Source organism: Cygnus olor, chromosome Z (assembly GCF_009769625.2).
Source record: "Cygnus olor isolate bCygOlo1 chromosome Z, bCygOlo1.pri.v2, whole genome shotgun sequence".
In the NCBI taxonomy this organism is placed as follows: Eukaryota; Metazoa; Chordata; class Aves; order Anseriformes; family Anatidae; genus Cygnus; species Cygnus olor.
In genome coordinates this window covers 47,821,180-47,837,030 of record NC_049198.1, presented here as the reverse complement: position 1 = coordinate 47,837,030, position 15,851 = coordinate 47,821,180, and the positions used below count along the sequence as shown (strand labels likewise).

Below are 15,851 nucleotides of genomic sequence, written 5' to 3'. Positions count from 1 at the left end.
CTTTGGGCCCCTCAGTACAAGAAGGACATCGAGGCCCTGGAGCATGTCCAGAGAAGGGCTACAAAGCTGGTGAAGGGCCTGGAACACAAGTCCAGTGAGGAATGGCTGAGGGAACTGGGGTTGTTTAGTCTGGAGAAGAGGAGGCTCAGGGGAGACCTCATTGCTCTCTACAGCTACCTGAAAGGAAGTTGGGAGCTGGGAGTTGGCCTCTTCTCACAGATAACTAGCAATAGGACTAGAGGGAATGGCCTCAAGTTGTGCCAGGGGGAGTTTAGGTTAGGAATTAGGAGACATTTCTTCTCAGAAAGAGGCATTGGAATGGGTTGCCCAGGGAAGCGGTGGAGTCACTGTCCCTGGGGATGTTTAAGGAAAGGTCTGACCTGGTGCTTAGGGTCATGGTTTAGCAGGTGACATTTGTAGTAGGGTGATGGTTGGACGAGATGATCTTGAACATCTTTTCCAACCCTCATGATTCTATGATTCTATGAACATAAAAGAAAAGACTTTTGGATGGGAACCAGGGATCGAAAGTTGTACAGCAGAATGATGTTCTTTTTAAATACGAGTAAAGTCAGTGTGTTATAATCCTGATGGCTGAAGCTCTGATTTCTTCGGCATCTGTAATACAAAACTATTAATGAGACGCGTGTGAATCATTTTGAAGCATTTCTGTGTTTACGTGGTTAAAATGCTTATTGCTTCTGACTCTATGTGACTTTGAAAGCAACTTGATTTTACTTTTGTTGCTTTGATACACACGATTATTATTTAGAGAAGAAACACAAAATCAAAAGTCTGTTTTGTGAGAAGGCTCAGTGTGTGCATCTGTCTGCCTTGCAGAGCTGTGCCACAGCCCTGGTGACGGCATGCAGCACTTTCTAGCAGTGTTTGGGGAACCAACAGCCTGCTATGCTAGAGGACAAGCTTACTTTTTTTTTTTTTTTTTTTTTTTTTTTCCCTCAACAACAATCCCTCTGCATTGATACGTTTTCCTTCTGGCCTGATGAATAATGAATCTCAAATCACTCAAGGTCAGCTGGCAGGTAGCAGTGAAATTCATTCTGATTCACAGGGGGTAGAATAGGCCTCTGTTACTAAAATCCCACTTACACCCAGTTTGGTTGGATTAAGTGTGATTTAAGTGGTGCGCAGGACTTGTGGCAGGCTTCTATGCAGTGGGGATACTTCGTCTCAGATCCATGCTCGTTAAGTGTGGTACAGTAGTTACCACTCCATATACCTTTCTTAAATAAAAAGAATATCAGAATTCTAATTGAACAGGCAGTTATTCTGGAGAGTATTTGTAGTTTCATTCTGGAGGATGTGTTATTGTTTGGTTCGTTTTGTTTGTGGGGTTTTGTTTTGATTTTTTGTTTTGTTTTGTTTTCATTTAGTTTCCATTGGTATCTTCATGACAAGCAGTCATTTCTGAAGTTCTAAACACATATTAAAAACAGAATGCTTGCCTGCATGAGGAGACCAACAGAGGCCCTAAAATATCACAGTTCAAATGTAAACAGATAATTAACAGCTCTCAAGAAGAATTTATCACAGACTCACAGAATGAATGAGGTTGGAAGGGACCTCTGGAGATCATCTAGCCCAACCCACTGCTGAAGCAAGGTCCTTTAAAGCACACTGCATAGGATCGCATCCAGACAGGCTTTGAATATCTCCAGAGAAGGAGACTCCACAACCTCTCTGGGTAACCTGCTCCAGTGCTCCATCACCCTCACTGCTCCAAAAGAAGTGTTTCTATATATTCAGATGGAACTTTCTGTTTTTCAGTTTGTGCTTGTTGTGTCTTATCCTGTTGCTAGTCACCACTGAAAAGATTGGCCCCATCTTCTTGATGCATTCCCTTAAGGTATTAATATACATTGATAAGATTCCCTCATGGTATTCTCTTCTTGAGGCTAAACAGGCCCATCTCTCTCAGCTTTTCCTCATAAGAGAGATGCTCCAGCTCCTTAATCATCTTCATAGCCCTCCAAATGTCTCTGTTGCACTGGGGAGCCCAGAACTCCGGATGTGGCCTTATCAGGGCTGAGTAGAGAGGGACAATAACCTCCCTTGACCTGCTATCAATGCTCTTCCTAATGCACCCCAGGATACCATTGGTCTTCTTGGTCACAAGGGCACATTGCTGGCTAACTTGTCCACCAGTACTCCCAGGTCCATATCCACAGAGCTGGTTTGCAGCGGATCAATACCCAAGCTGTACTGGTGCATGGGGTTATTCCTCTCTAGGTACAGGACACTGCACTAGCCTTTCTTGAACTTAATGAAGGTCCTCTCCAACCTGTCCAGGTCTTTCTGAATGGCAGCACATCCTTCTGCCAGTCCTCCCAGTTTTGTAACATTAGCAAACTTGCTGAGGGTGCACTCTACTACTTCATCTGGGTCATTGACGTAGAAGTTGAACAAGACTGGACCTAATACTGATGTCTGGGGGGAAACCACAAGCTACGGGTCTCCAACTAGACTGTGCTGCTGATCTCAACCCTCTGAACTCCGCCATCCATTCAGTTATCAGTTGACCTCACTGTCTACTCATCTGTCCCACACTTCCTGAACTTGCCTATGAGGATGCTATGGGAAACAGTGTCAAAAGCCTTGCTGAAGTCAAGGTAGACAAAACCCACTGTTTTCCCCTCTTCTACCCAGCCAGTCATTACATCACAGAAGGCTATCAAATTGGTTAAGCAAGATTTCCTCTTGGTGAATCCATGCTAAATGCATTTGAAGAGCTCTGTAGAAAAGGTGCTCAAACTAATGGTAAAAAAAGGACTTGAGATACATCACAAGCAGGAAGCCAACTACAGAGTCAGTAGGACCATCTGATATACAAGTGTGAGAGGGTCACTGAGGGATGATACAGCCATGAAAGTGAAGTACAGTGAAGTATTTTCATTGGCCTTTCTTGCTGAAATGCTGCACAGATTCTCACACATCGCACATTGCCTACAGCAGGGATGTTATATGTTGGATGAAGCTGAAGGAAACACATGAGAAGGTAAGACCAAATAGTTATGTTAGATGTTAACAGGTATCTAAGGTGGCAGTCACTGAGACTCCTGGACGAACATAATTGTGAAGTTATGGAACTGTTTGCCACAGAGTGTAAGATATTCTTGCAAACAGCCACTCTGCCAGAGGACTGATAAATTGCAGTGTAATTCCTGTCTACGGAAAAGGGGATCTCTAGGGGATTCTTTTAACTGCAAGCCAAGGAATCTTGTGTTCCTTCCCTTGTGCATTAACAGCCTATAATAAAGAATAAGACACCTGAATGCAAGGGAGAGTCAGCGTGACTTCAGTGGTGTCCTGAGCAAAGAGGATCTGGTGGACAAAGAAGTTTCTGACAATGTTGCATGTTACAGGACATTTAGGAAACTACACAGGACTGCAGGAGTAATCTCTATGCCTTGAAAGATAGTGAAAGAATTGGAAGCAAAAATGGAGTTTAATGGTTATCTTTCAGGATGGTTCCCCAAGGAATGGTTTAATTTTGTTCAACCCTTTTCCCAGTGACATGAGGAAGAGAGTAAAATCTGAGATCACCAGCTCTGGAGATGACGTTATGCTCTTCTGGAGATGACGTTATGCTCTTCTAGTTAACCAAGTATTGCCTCACTTAGCAAGACACTAAAAAACATGAGTGATTATGCAAATATTAGCCAATAAACTTAGTGTGGGCAAATGCAAGGTAGTACAGCTATGGAAAACAGCCTAACTTATGCCTACAAGGTACTGAACTTGCAGCTGACAGTCATAGAACTGGAAAAAGATCATAGTGTCATTAGCTATTGTAGTCTTAAGTTTTTGAATGTATAGCAGGAGAAAAAGCCAAAAACTGTATGTCATCAGAAGAAAGTGCATCATTTTTCCCATTTTTGGAACTGTGGTGTACCCACAGTTCAAACCGTGCATTCATTTGTAGTCACTGCATCTCAGTAACAATGTAGTAGAATTAGTCAGTAATACATAGAAAAAGGCAAAAATAAAAATAAAAAAAAAAATCAAGGAGATGGACCGGGTGGCTTATGGGATGGAAAAAGTTGATACTTCAGATTGGAGAGTAAAAGGTTGAGATGAGCGTTATCAAGTTTTAAAAAATCCTGAAGGTGATAGATATGCTTCATGTGGAACTCTTGTTCACAAAACACCGCAGTACAACAAAGATGACTTCCTTGATAAAACTGGTAGGGAAATTAGCATAAAACACATCAAAGTAAGCACTTCACACTGATGGTCATGAGGTTCTGAATCTTGCTTTTCAGAAGATCTAAAAACAATTAGACAAACTAATGGGCAAGAAGTCCATAAAAAGACACTCTAGTACAATACAATAATAAATAAAATAAAATAAAATAAAATAAAATAAAATAAAATAAAATAAAATAAAATAAAATAAATAGTACTGTGGATTCTGGGAGAGTAAAAGATACTGGACTGCAGAAAGTTGACAAGTAGACACACTATGCCCAAGTAGCATCTCTTCTTGCCATTTAAAAACACAATGATTCTGGGCTGGGATCCCTCTAGCCCAGTCATGCTTTTGTTATGTTCTCACATCACATCTAATGAAACTAAGTAGTATCAGCAAGTAAATTCGCACAGTAAATTCACCATCTTTTATGCTACAGTATCACAGTATCACAATATCACAGAAAAATCCTGTCTTCAGCAAGAAGCTGGAAAGTACATATATTCATAAAAGAAGGCATGGTTGTACATATTAGGTATTGTAGAACACTAGTTATTGCTGTCCTAGGTGTCCACAGGGAAAGAGGGGACTACATGTCACGTTAAATCTAAAACATAACTTCATGGTAGTCACTAAGGGTATGCTGTATAGGTGTGATACAGTGTTCCAGGGTTTCATTACATTAGGGGAAAAAAGGTCTAAATTAAACAGCACATTCCCCAGAGGCATGCATCCCCAGGAGCATCTACCTAAAAGCATGGTCATTACTGCGTTTTTTGTGGCTGTTAGCAAATACTGTAATTGGAGTTTCTACTGGAAAGGCAATGGATTAACATTTTTAAATGAACGTGCTGCTAAATAATTGCTAATACATGCATGCAAGGAAAAATCGTGAACTTTCTATATGGATAAGAAAGGTTTTAATTCATATGTATATCAAATTAGTCATTTATTGCATTAGGGCCTCACGTAAGTAACAAAAAAAAATCTACTTTTTAAATTTTCTTTTAAAATGCTAGAAATACAGAGAAGCAGATTGATTCTATGGTTTAAGTACAAAGCTAAAATTGTCATGGTCCCCTAATTCCAGCACTTAATTTGATCCAAAATAGGCTTTCCTGGATTTCAAATAATATGCTTTCAAAAAACTATCTTACGTGGCTCTGTCATCAAAAATTAAGCATGTCTTACAAAAAAGAAAAAGTCTGAGAAAAAAAAAAAAAGTAACAATAAATGCTCATATTAAGGAATGTCCATGATGAGAAGAGGAATTTCGCTAGATGAAAGTCAAAAGAGCTTCATACTCCTAAAATGCTGATGAAAGTACCAAATCTCAAAATAAAATGGTGAAAGTTAAGGGACTGACTCTACACCATTCAAGTCACTAAGAGTTTTTCCATTCACTTGAACAGAAGCAGAGTCAATTCCTTGAAAACTTCTGTTATCAATTACTTGAAACAAACTGGTGTTTCCCAGAGTCAGGAAGAATTTGCTGTCAAAGAAATCCCTGAATATGAAGAAGTGCATGTCATAGCTGCTGTGGTGAATGGTACCAACCCACACTGCATGGTGAAGCCTGTTAGTGCTGCCACGGAGGAGGAGGAAGACTGGCTTTGCACTGGGAACTGCTTCTAATTTTATGAAAAAGAGATTGCTTTGAAGTGCTGTAAGCTTGAAATTTTTGGCAGGTCACTTGAGGAAGTGCTGGTATGCATTTAAGTGTCTCATGCATCTACTCACTGGTACTCGGTTAGCTTTAATGAGCACATATGTATCTATCAAAATAGACCTTGAACTTGAAAACTTAAGCTAGGCACTTAAAGAAACATGTCCTGTCTGCTCTGCCACTTCTAAACAACCTTTTATCAATGGTAGATGATATAAGTGAGCCTGACACCAAACAGGGTTCAGATACAGTTTCAGGAAACTGTCGTATCCTTCTTCACATCATTAATAATAGAAGGAGCGTGCACAGCCAGGAAGCAGAAGCTTGGGCTGCTTTCATTATTACTCTATAGGACAGAAACATGGACTTCTCCGTTTTGCCAAACAACAATCATCCTGATAAATTTCTACAATTGGAGGTGAAGTCTTTAGTGAAAAATTCTGCCTATCTCCAAGCCAACCTGGCAAAATTCCCAGAAGCAGCTTTACCTGGAGTGCAGCAGTGGCACAACAGGGTTTATTTACAGGTAAGGTCTAACAGAGTCAGACTTTTTTCTTGATTTTTTTCTATGCTGTTTTGGGTGAACTGGAGGCAAATGATGTGAGCTTGGCATTTCAGCTGTGGATTCAGCTTCCCATATCTCTGAATCTGCGCTACTAATATCCCTGGGAGTTTTCCTGTTGACTTCAGTGAGGATCAGGCTCCAAAAAGACGGTTGCTCTCTTCAGTAGTAAGGCAGTCCACCTAACTTACTTCAGTACATTAGGCTTTATGTTGCTTGTGGTAACATTTTCATAGCATTTCCCAGAAAGCCTACTGGAGTCAAATACAGATTAATTGTACTAAGGGGCTAATGGGACACCCTGTCTGAAGAAATTAGAAGTATGAGAAAGAAGAGAAAAGAATATCAAAGGAGATAAAAAACAAACAAACAAACAAAAACAACAACAACAACAACAACAACAACAACAAAACAACAGTGGACTTAAATCTGAAATCCAGGCCACATCATTCAGTGAAAAGGCACATTAGAGGGAGCAATAGAAATTCTTGCTATTGTCTTGATAACTTGTATATGTCTACACAGTTCACTGTAGCTTCTTTACATTGCCTTGTTTTAACTCCTTCCTCTTTGACCTTGCTGTCACTCTAACAGATGTCCGTGAAAAATATGAAAAGCAATGACTATGTTAATGCAGGTTATTATTATGTGCAGGTAGCAGCAGTTTCATGGTAAAAATGCAAATGCACACTGCCTAGCAGAGGCCCTGGAGCCTGCAGAGGAGACATTCATATCTGGACCACCAGCAGTACAGCTGCATCAGCTCATACCCCTGGGCCCCACTTGCTACGCACACCACAGCACTCTTTTCCTGCTGCCTGGGGAGCCCCTCGCCTTTCCCCACCCTTAGCCTGAGCAAAAGCTCCAAGGTCTGGTTCTTGTCAAGGGATAGAGGCGCATGAAGGTGGCTGGGGGGCTGCAGAAGGGTCTGCATCCTGAGCATCCTTGGGGTGGCGGTCAAGATTCCCAGGGCAATGAGGAACGGGAGCCAAAAAGCCAATGGGTGTGGAAGGGGAAGAGGAAGAGCCTGGAGGTCTCCCACAGCAACCTCCAGTTCAGCTTCTTCTTTCTTGGCCTCTTCTCCCCATCAGCTGCCCAGATCCCTTCCCTCCCTCCCAGAGACTGCTCCTATTGTATGCTCCTTGCTGGCTCACCCCCACAGGGGGAAGCTGGGGGGAAGAAGGGGGCAGGCAGGGGGGTCCCACAGTTGCTGCCATCTCCCATGCACGGAGCCTTCGCCAAGGGAAGGAGCCTGCAGGATCCCAAACAATGGGATTGTGGAGCAATGCTGGCCTCGCTCCCCGCCCCTCCGCAGCCCCTCTTTTGTGCAGGACAGAGGCAGCCACACACAGAGCCGCCTCCGCAGCGGGGATGCTTCTCCCTATTGTTGCTGAACTGGAGGCACTGAGGCTGTGCCAGGGCTGCAGCATTGTGGGAGGACTGGACCATGCAGGGAGCCGTGTGCCTTCTGCTCATGCTCTGCCCGTCACAAGCAAGGGGGATCTTGGTGAGAAGATGAGGAAATGTGGAGGGTGGGCATTTCCAGCAAAATTCTTGTACTGGCCACATCTCTCAGAAACACAGCTTGTAACACAGTACGTTTATAAATGTTGAACCTAGGGCACAACCTATGTTTTAAAGTGTAATCATTAGTGAATGCAAACTGTCCAGATAAAATTCATTGTGCCTTACTCTCTCCCCCTTATGAACTCGCCTCCTCTTTTTTCCTTTTGCTGACAATCAAATAAAGGGAAAAGAACTGATGAGTTCCAGACGTTAGAATAAACACGATGGCACAGTGGAGAACTAATGGCACAGGAATAACATGTTTTGCTTTAAGATGAGAGAGCTAATGGGGTTAAGGGTTAGTTAATTCAGAAACGGAAATGGGGAGGTTGGGGGGTGGAGGGTGAGGGAGGGGAATTCATTTCAGAACATATGTGCGTGACCTACAGGCTCCCAGAATCATTAAACCTTGAGAGTAGCCGAAATTCCTTGCAGAAATTCATTTTCTTTAAGAAACTGTTGCTGCTCGGGACTCCCTGCTTAAAGTGACTGCTCGGTGGCGTATCTGTGGCCTCTTCCAGATCTTTGTCATGAGATCATTCAAATTCAAGTGCACTTAAGTACTTACGTGTTTTCCCCACCTATGTTTTAAAATATATTTCCATTTTAAAAAGCAGCCTGTTTATAACAACAACTCATATTTCTGACCAAAAATTTGCCACTTCTTCTCTTTACTTTCCTCTTCTGTGTCAGGCAAACTGAACAGCTTCCCTTCTCAGTTTATATTTTCATCATCTACTTCAAATAAAACAGACCATAAAGCGGTTCAGGAATCTTGGCCCTTCCTTGTGAAAAGCAGCATAAAAGCACAGACTGTTTCTTCCACAAATGGCTAGCTGCTGGCTGCTTTCTGATTGCCCTGAGAACTCCCAGCGCCGCGGGATGCTCTGCCCACAACACCTCGAGGTGCTCATAGTACAGAGGGTGACTGATTGCCTGCATCTGCTCCTGGGAGCAAGCTCATCCCTCTCCTCCGGCCTGTCCCCTTGTTTTCTGCCTTTCTCAGACTTCCCTTTCCTGCTTGATCTTTCCCCTTTTCCCTGTTTCTGGAAGAGCATTTTGTCTTTGAATACAGTGTCACTTCTCATTGCTGCTGTTGCTTAGGATTGCACAACTCTGAATAACTTTTGGCCTGCAAGTATTACAGTTACCATGCTAATTGTACTGCTAACCCCTCCTGGTCTCTCATCTGAGTGTAATGCCTGTGTCTTGCCTTTGTACACTTCTCAAGGCACTGGGAGAGGAGATTTTTACCTCTTAGCTAGGTGCTGGGCTAGTCACTAGCCTGTCCCTTGGCCCAGACCTGCATTACATACTCTTTCTCTTATTCTTCCCTAGATATCTACAACTGGCTGGAATCAGAGACCAGTTGCAAGGCTGGCAGGAGCTTTGGTCGGACGCCATGCAGCAGTTTTTATACATTGTACTCACAGCCCTGCAGACCTCCATTAACAGTGACAGACAAAACAGCTTCCTTTAAGTAAACAATTAATTACTGGGGTAGAAGTACTCTTGTTGCTGCACTATGAAAAGCATCAGTATGAATGCCGACTTTTCTCTAAATTGTCCTGGGTCCTTTCATGCCAGCTTAAGTTTTTACAGCCACCTACTGATCTGCTATCTATGTCGGGTGGGTCCCCAGCTTGCTCTGCAGTACCCAATACTGCCTTGTGTCCCTGACAAGCATGTCTGTGGCCCTTCAGGTCTGTTGAAAAGAAAACTTGTATTCTTGGGAACCCTTAACGTGTGCTGTCTGCCCTTTTGCTTTTTGCATGTACTCACATAGCCATGGTTACTGATTGCTCTCCTGGTTATTTTTCCACAGCATCCCACATAAGATCCCCTCATAAGATCATCCCCCTTTTCTTTAATTGACCAAATGCCTTATCACAGGAATCCTTGGGTTACTACCTATCAGCTTTCTGTCTACCAGACCTTTCATCCCTACATCAGAAAAGTGCCCTTCCTGTTGCTGGGAGAGCTCTCCAGGGTGTGCTGTGTGGCTTCTGCAAAACAGAGAGTTATAATTTTAAACAAATCACTTACAAATATAATAATTGCCCTGCTACCCACTTTCATGGGGATTGAGGATGTTGTTACAAAACAACTCCTGCAGTTCGCGGTGGCCCTAGATTTCTGAAAGACTGCTTAGGTAAAGCTGACAGGCACAGCTGCCCACAGACAGCATTTGTCGCTTTGATTAAGTATCAGCCTGTCTGCAGCCAGTAACCACAGCTTGCCATGGGACATAGAGAGCTCTCATCATGGGGGAATAAAGAAAAGTTTGACTTGCACGACATAACATTCTTTAATCTTTTGTTGTTGTTGTTGTTTGTTTTTGATGTCTCTTTGATCTCCTCTTGCAGGTAGATTGGCTTTGGACCAAGGCCTAGCCTTAGTTGTTGGTATCTTGGTTTTGGTGGGTCATTACCTTGGTGCTTGATATCCCATATCAAAGACAGAGGACAGAAACGTTTGACTTTCTGTTTCAGTGGTAACAACCACAACAATAGTGGCAACAGAAGGGTAAAGTCAAGATAAATATGAGATTAAAATACTCCCTAACAACATAGATTACTGTGTAATTTACAGTTATACATATTGTCAAGTACTGATATGTATAATTTGTGTTATGAAATAATCAGCAAGAAAAACCTACTGAGAAAGCACATTTTGATTCAGGGTTGGAACTAGCTTCAACTCTCTATAGATCCTCAGGCTTTTCAGAGCATCTTCTTTTTATGCATGTCAGCTCTCTGGATCTGACAAAGAGGGATAAACTGCTTGTGGTGAGAAATGAGTTATAAACAGCAAGAACTTTCTTCCTCATGAGTTATATGTACATCAGATGTAGTTATGTGTATGCAAAGATGAGCATTTCTCATCTTGTTAAATGAATATTTCTTCAATATATTTCAACTATAATTTTTTGGAGTTTTTTATAACTACTGCTGCTTTGAGCATTTGCTGTTCTCTTCTTCATTTCAGTGAACTCTAATATAAATTTCCTCCTATCAGTTCTGATTTAGATTTCTTCCACCCCCATTTATGCTGGCTCCTCAGGCACAGCGCATACAATATTAATTCTTTAACACACTTAAGTACTGAAGTTTACAATACTTTCATCTTTCTTTGAACATTGTTTTTGTGAATAAGAATCAAAACATAGAAGTCCATAAAAACTGCTGATGGTTTGAGGCTTAAAAGAAATGTATTTTTTTTTTGCTTGAATTAATACTTGGATTCATATTTTTATTTTCTAACCTTATTTTCTCTGTTTCTATAAATGCATATGTTTCTTGCAACCTGCTTCATGCTTATCTGTACTATTTATTTGACCTACACTTTCTTTCTGTCTCTGCCTTAGGTTTTTCTCCTTCTGTTTCCCTAAGTAGTTTCTAGGTCATATCTACTCCAGAAGTTTCACAACCAAGCCTTTGACTGCATTCAAGTGTACTCTGATTAACGTCGCACTTCAGTGTTTGTTCTCCAGACCTCCTGCAAAACATGTCGTACCACAAATTCCAGTCCAGTTCTCACAGTAAATCTCTGTTGCTCCTCCCATCATATTCCTCCCTACCATTACTCCAGGACAGCACATTCTCCTGTTCTCATGCATTGCTGCCCATGAAAAGCAAACTAGTCTGGAGGGAAGGGGCATAAAGTTTTGTCACAAAGAACTCTCTTTATGAACAAATTCTGCATCATGCCATCTTTTGCAAGTTTTGGAGTTTGTTATTTAAAACAGCTTTAAAAATTGCTGTCAAGTTGCATTATTTTCACAATATTTTAGCCTAGGGAGACCAAACATCCCCTGGTGAGACAACTCGCCTTCTTCAGCAAAATGTTCTTCAAGTTCAGCTATCTAGCAGGCCTGAGGGAGGCATCATTAATGTCATCGACAAATTTTAAATAAGAAATAAGTAAAACAAAATAAAATAATATGAAGTCAGAAAGAAATGACAGTTAAAAACACCAGCTCAGCTGAAATCTGGCCAGTACAATCCAGAGGGCTTCAGTGCCAGCTGTAAATGCAATGCAGAGAGTAATACTGTCAGTGGACATGTCAAGGCTAAGGAATGACATATGGAAATTATGAACTAATGGAGGAACTGGGAGAACACTGAGGATCCGCCCACCTACTAATGATAATTATTGATGGAAATATTCTTAGTCACTTGTGATGATTTAGTGATAAGAGTGCCAGCATGATGCTTTCTGCTAGGGTTTCTTAGACAAAGCCTGTTTCTTTATCTTCTCCTTTCCTTTCTAAAGGAAAGCAGCTTCCCCACTTCCTTCTACACCTTCCTGCGCCACACGTCCTGTTGTGTCTGCACAGACACAAGTTACAGAGCTTGTGATGATCTCTAGCAGCTGGCTTCCACTGAAAGTGGATCCACCAGCTCACCAAGGTGGCAGGCTGTTGCTTGAGCAGAGGAAGCAAGTAGTTTGCTGTCAGTTTCGAGACCGGTGCTGTTTGATGGCAAAACCAAGCAGCTCCAGAGGCAGTGTGAGGAGAAGGTGGCAGCCCCGTGCTCCTGCTGGCAGGCCTGCCTGGGCACCAAACCAGGCCATGACCACCCTTGTCTCAAGACAGGACAGAGGTGCTAGTGGGGAAGCATCATCTGCTAACAAGGGGAGCTTTGTGTGTTGTGGGATGGTGCTGTAAAGGCAGTCCTGAAGCACAGGACAGATACTGGTGTGAGAGCAGGGCTGTCAGAAACAGCTCTCTTAGGAAGCTGAGGTGCAGCTGGAACCACTCATCAGCTGCAGATTAGTTCCAAGTCTCGGCGACAAGGTTGTGGTGAAAGACAGTGTTGAACAGCTTGAACTGTAGAGCTGGATAGCCTTCCTGCATGCAACTAGAGATCAAAAAAGAAGGTATCTGCAGTCTTACCAGCTCCCAAATAATAGATAGTTAGCAAGGTTTTAAGGAACACCTTTTGAGTTCTTCAAAAAGCAGATCCCACCAGGGTTGTTGCTCCTCCTCCTTTGCTACCCCGTGTCCTAAAGTGTCAGATTTAATTAATATTGTGCAGGGAAACTGCTTAGGTATTCAATTACATTTGAATTTTGACAGTGTCTGACTTGGGACTTTCCCTCAGTTACATGTCAGGCCCCTCTGACATCCTAACATGGGTCTAATGTGCAATAACATGAACAGAGCTGCAACTTGCACCCACTGTTAGATGTGCAGCTCCAGTAAAGCCAGTCTGTTACACGTCATCACTGTATATGTCAATCTGTTTTGTCTTTACAGCTCTGCTTCTGCATGTTACTCATTTGGCATCTGTCAAAGCTACGAGCTCCACTGCTGTACACCATTTTGTACACATTTTGCTAAAATACAGGCTTTCTTTCAGCAGGTATAATAATGCCAGTTTCTATTTGCAGAAAAGTTTAATGTCCACATTGTACCCCCATGTTTTCCACAGAAGGAAGAAATCTGCACAGAGTGAACAGTAAGTCTCCCTTAATGCATTTTTGCCAGAACAAGAAAAATTGTTGCACATGTAATTTTTAAAATGATTCTATTGTATTACAAATAACTCTGGGAGGGGACCTGTGTCATAGGTAAGTGAAGAAGAAGGTCAACTTCTGCTCTAACTTGTGCTTTGCAGAGAGAAAAGAAAAACATCACTGAGCTGCCTGGCTTGGAACTGAATGGCATCAGCCAAGAAATGATAGACAAAGCCCTTGGGAAACACATTACACCCATCACCCTGAAATCCACAATCAAGAGCAATCCCCTGTATAGCGATATCCAGGTGGATGACAACCAGGAGGAGAAGAAAAGGACACCTTCATGGACTGTGCAGGACTATGACAGACATTCACTGCATTCTAACTTGGCCAGCCACATAAAGGTAATGCACTGCTGCACTGCATTAGTCACGTGGATTGCTATGAGCTGTGTGTGGACACAAACCACCATGCAGCGTGTTTGGTTCTTCTGGTAGGATTCCAGAAGTAAGTATGGACAAGCTTTCCTGTACAGACATGACACTAGCCTGAGCGTGATCAAAAAAAGAAGTCTACATACCTGGTTAGATGTCAGGAATTTTGGTTCAGCAGAACAAGACTTCTATAGCTACAGAAGGTCTTGAACCACAACACCCTGTTACTGAGTTTCCCCATCTATATAAGGAAAATCTGTAAATCAGGTACTTAAACAATAAATGGCCAATTTCGTAATTTTTCGTATGGCTGTTTATAACATCATTCTGTTATCAGATAATGTATATTTTCTCAGCCTTATTCACACCAAGCAGAATCCTGTCCATATGTGAGTTGACACAAATCAATTTTAGGGTTACTTTTTTTTTTTTTTTCTTTGTTTGTTTGTTCATTTGTTTGTTTTTGGTATCCCCTGGTTTTGGAAAGGGACTCAGATCTGCATTTGTAAATCAGCATCTCTTCTTGAGAAGGGCAACATGGTTTCTTCTTCTTCCTTTTTTTTAATTTTTTTTAATCTCAGTGGCTGGTGTCCTACATTTGGTTCCTAGCTGAAAAGTGTGGTTTTAATTTTCCCCAGTGGAACATTTGCAGCATCTGGCAAGTAGTGTAACCTATGTTCAAGTGAAAGTTTCTTGCATTTGTGTTCTGATGCTTTAATTCATTAATCACTATCTGATGATAGCCAAAATACTTCTAGCTATGTTCTGATGACTTTATGTGCAAGACAGAGGAACTGAGTTCATATTCTGATTTTTCTTTTAGGAAAATCCTAATGATCTACAGTTCTGGATGGGGGATATATATACTCCTGGGTACGATACCCTGTTAAAAAAGAAAGAGAGAGAAAAAAAGCATTCCAAATGTTGCCGAATCATCCTGCTCATGATACTAGCTGTTTGCATCCTGATTACCATAGTCACGCTCAGCGTTTTACTTAGTTAGTACAGCCAAATGCTGTTGATGGGAGTTTTTCAATAAATATTTTTATTAAGCTATTCCCCTCCCTTGTTTTATTTGAATTCCAATTTTTGTCACAAATACAATTTGTTTGACATCACTATTTTACAATGTTCCTGTACCACATAAGGAATTGATCCTGAAAAGATACAAATACCCTGAGCATAGCAGAATGTCTCCTTATGGGTATAATTAAAAAAAGAAAATTATAAACATGCTACTTCTTATAATGCCTTATTCTTTTGACTAGTGATTTGGTTTGATGTATGTAGTATGGTCCATATGGCATGCAACGTCAACCAGTTGATTATTTATTGATAGCTATTATTGGAGTGTAATAGCAAAGGATGATAGAGTAAAGAATTCTAAATGAAAAATTTATGCATTACTTACTGACTGACTGAATTGTGGCAACGACGCTACTCTTACTAAAATGTTAGCCTGAATGCATAAATATTTCCTTGCACTTTTTCAGAGAAGAAAAACAAACAAACAAAAAGACCTTGAAATCTTTGAATTACTAGTGAAATAATTTTCTGGGATCTGTGACAGCATTTCTTTACTCCTGAATCCTGATCTTTGACCATGTATCATCTCTGTCACCCGAAAAGATGGAGAGACAATATTTCTTTAACAGCTGCCACATCAGAAAACTGAAGCTAAATCTGTGGAGTGCTAAAATATAAATGAATCAGAATACACATTAAAAAGATTGAAGTTATACAGCCATACTGTTAAACAGGGTCTTTGTAAATAAAAGAAGAAAAAAAAAGACAACTAGGTTCATACACCTCAAAATAATTCAAGAGGATGAAAATACAAGATAAACTGATAAAATAAAAAGCAAGTGAACAAAGAGAGAAGCACATAAATTATTTCCTCTTTAAAAAACATGCTGTGTGCTGCAAACCTTTATACTTATACACCAGGGC

General features: G+C 41.3%; 1 protein-coding gene across 1 annotated transcript; it reads left to right on the top strand.

Annotated features, from left to right (window-relative positions):
- The first annotated feature begins 6,237 nt into the window (after positions 1–6,237).
- Positions 6,238–14,915, top strand: MINAR2 (membrane integral NOTCH2 associated receptor 2). Its single transcript, XM_040542027.1, has 3 exons — positions 6,238–6,402; positions 13,626–13,871; positions 14,725–14,915. The coding sequence occupies exons 1-3, from the start codon at positions 6,238–6,240 to the stop codon at positions 14,902–14,904; spliced, it is 591 nt and encodes a 196-aa protein (XP_040397961.1). The 3' UTR covers positions 14,905–14,915.
- Positions 14,916–15,851: the final 936 nt, after the last annotated feature.

What these genes read in the sequence shown, in the direction of transcription:
- MINAR2 (XM_040542027.1), top strand. Translation starts at nt 6,238, where the DNA reads ATGGACTTCTCCGTTTTGCCAAACAACAATCATCCTGATAAATTTCTA. An exon ending in ACAACAGGGTTTATTTACAG is followed by an intron (nt 6,403 to 13,625) that starts GTAAGGTCTAAC and finishes TGTGCTTTGCAG; the next exon opens with AGAGAAAAGAAAAACATCAC. An exon ending in ACTTGGCCAGCCACATAAAG is followed by an intron (nt 13,872 to 14,724) that starts GTAATGCACTGC and finishes TTTTTCTTTTAG; the next exon opens with GAAAATCCTAATGATCTACA.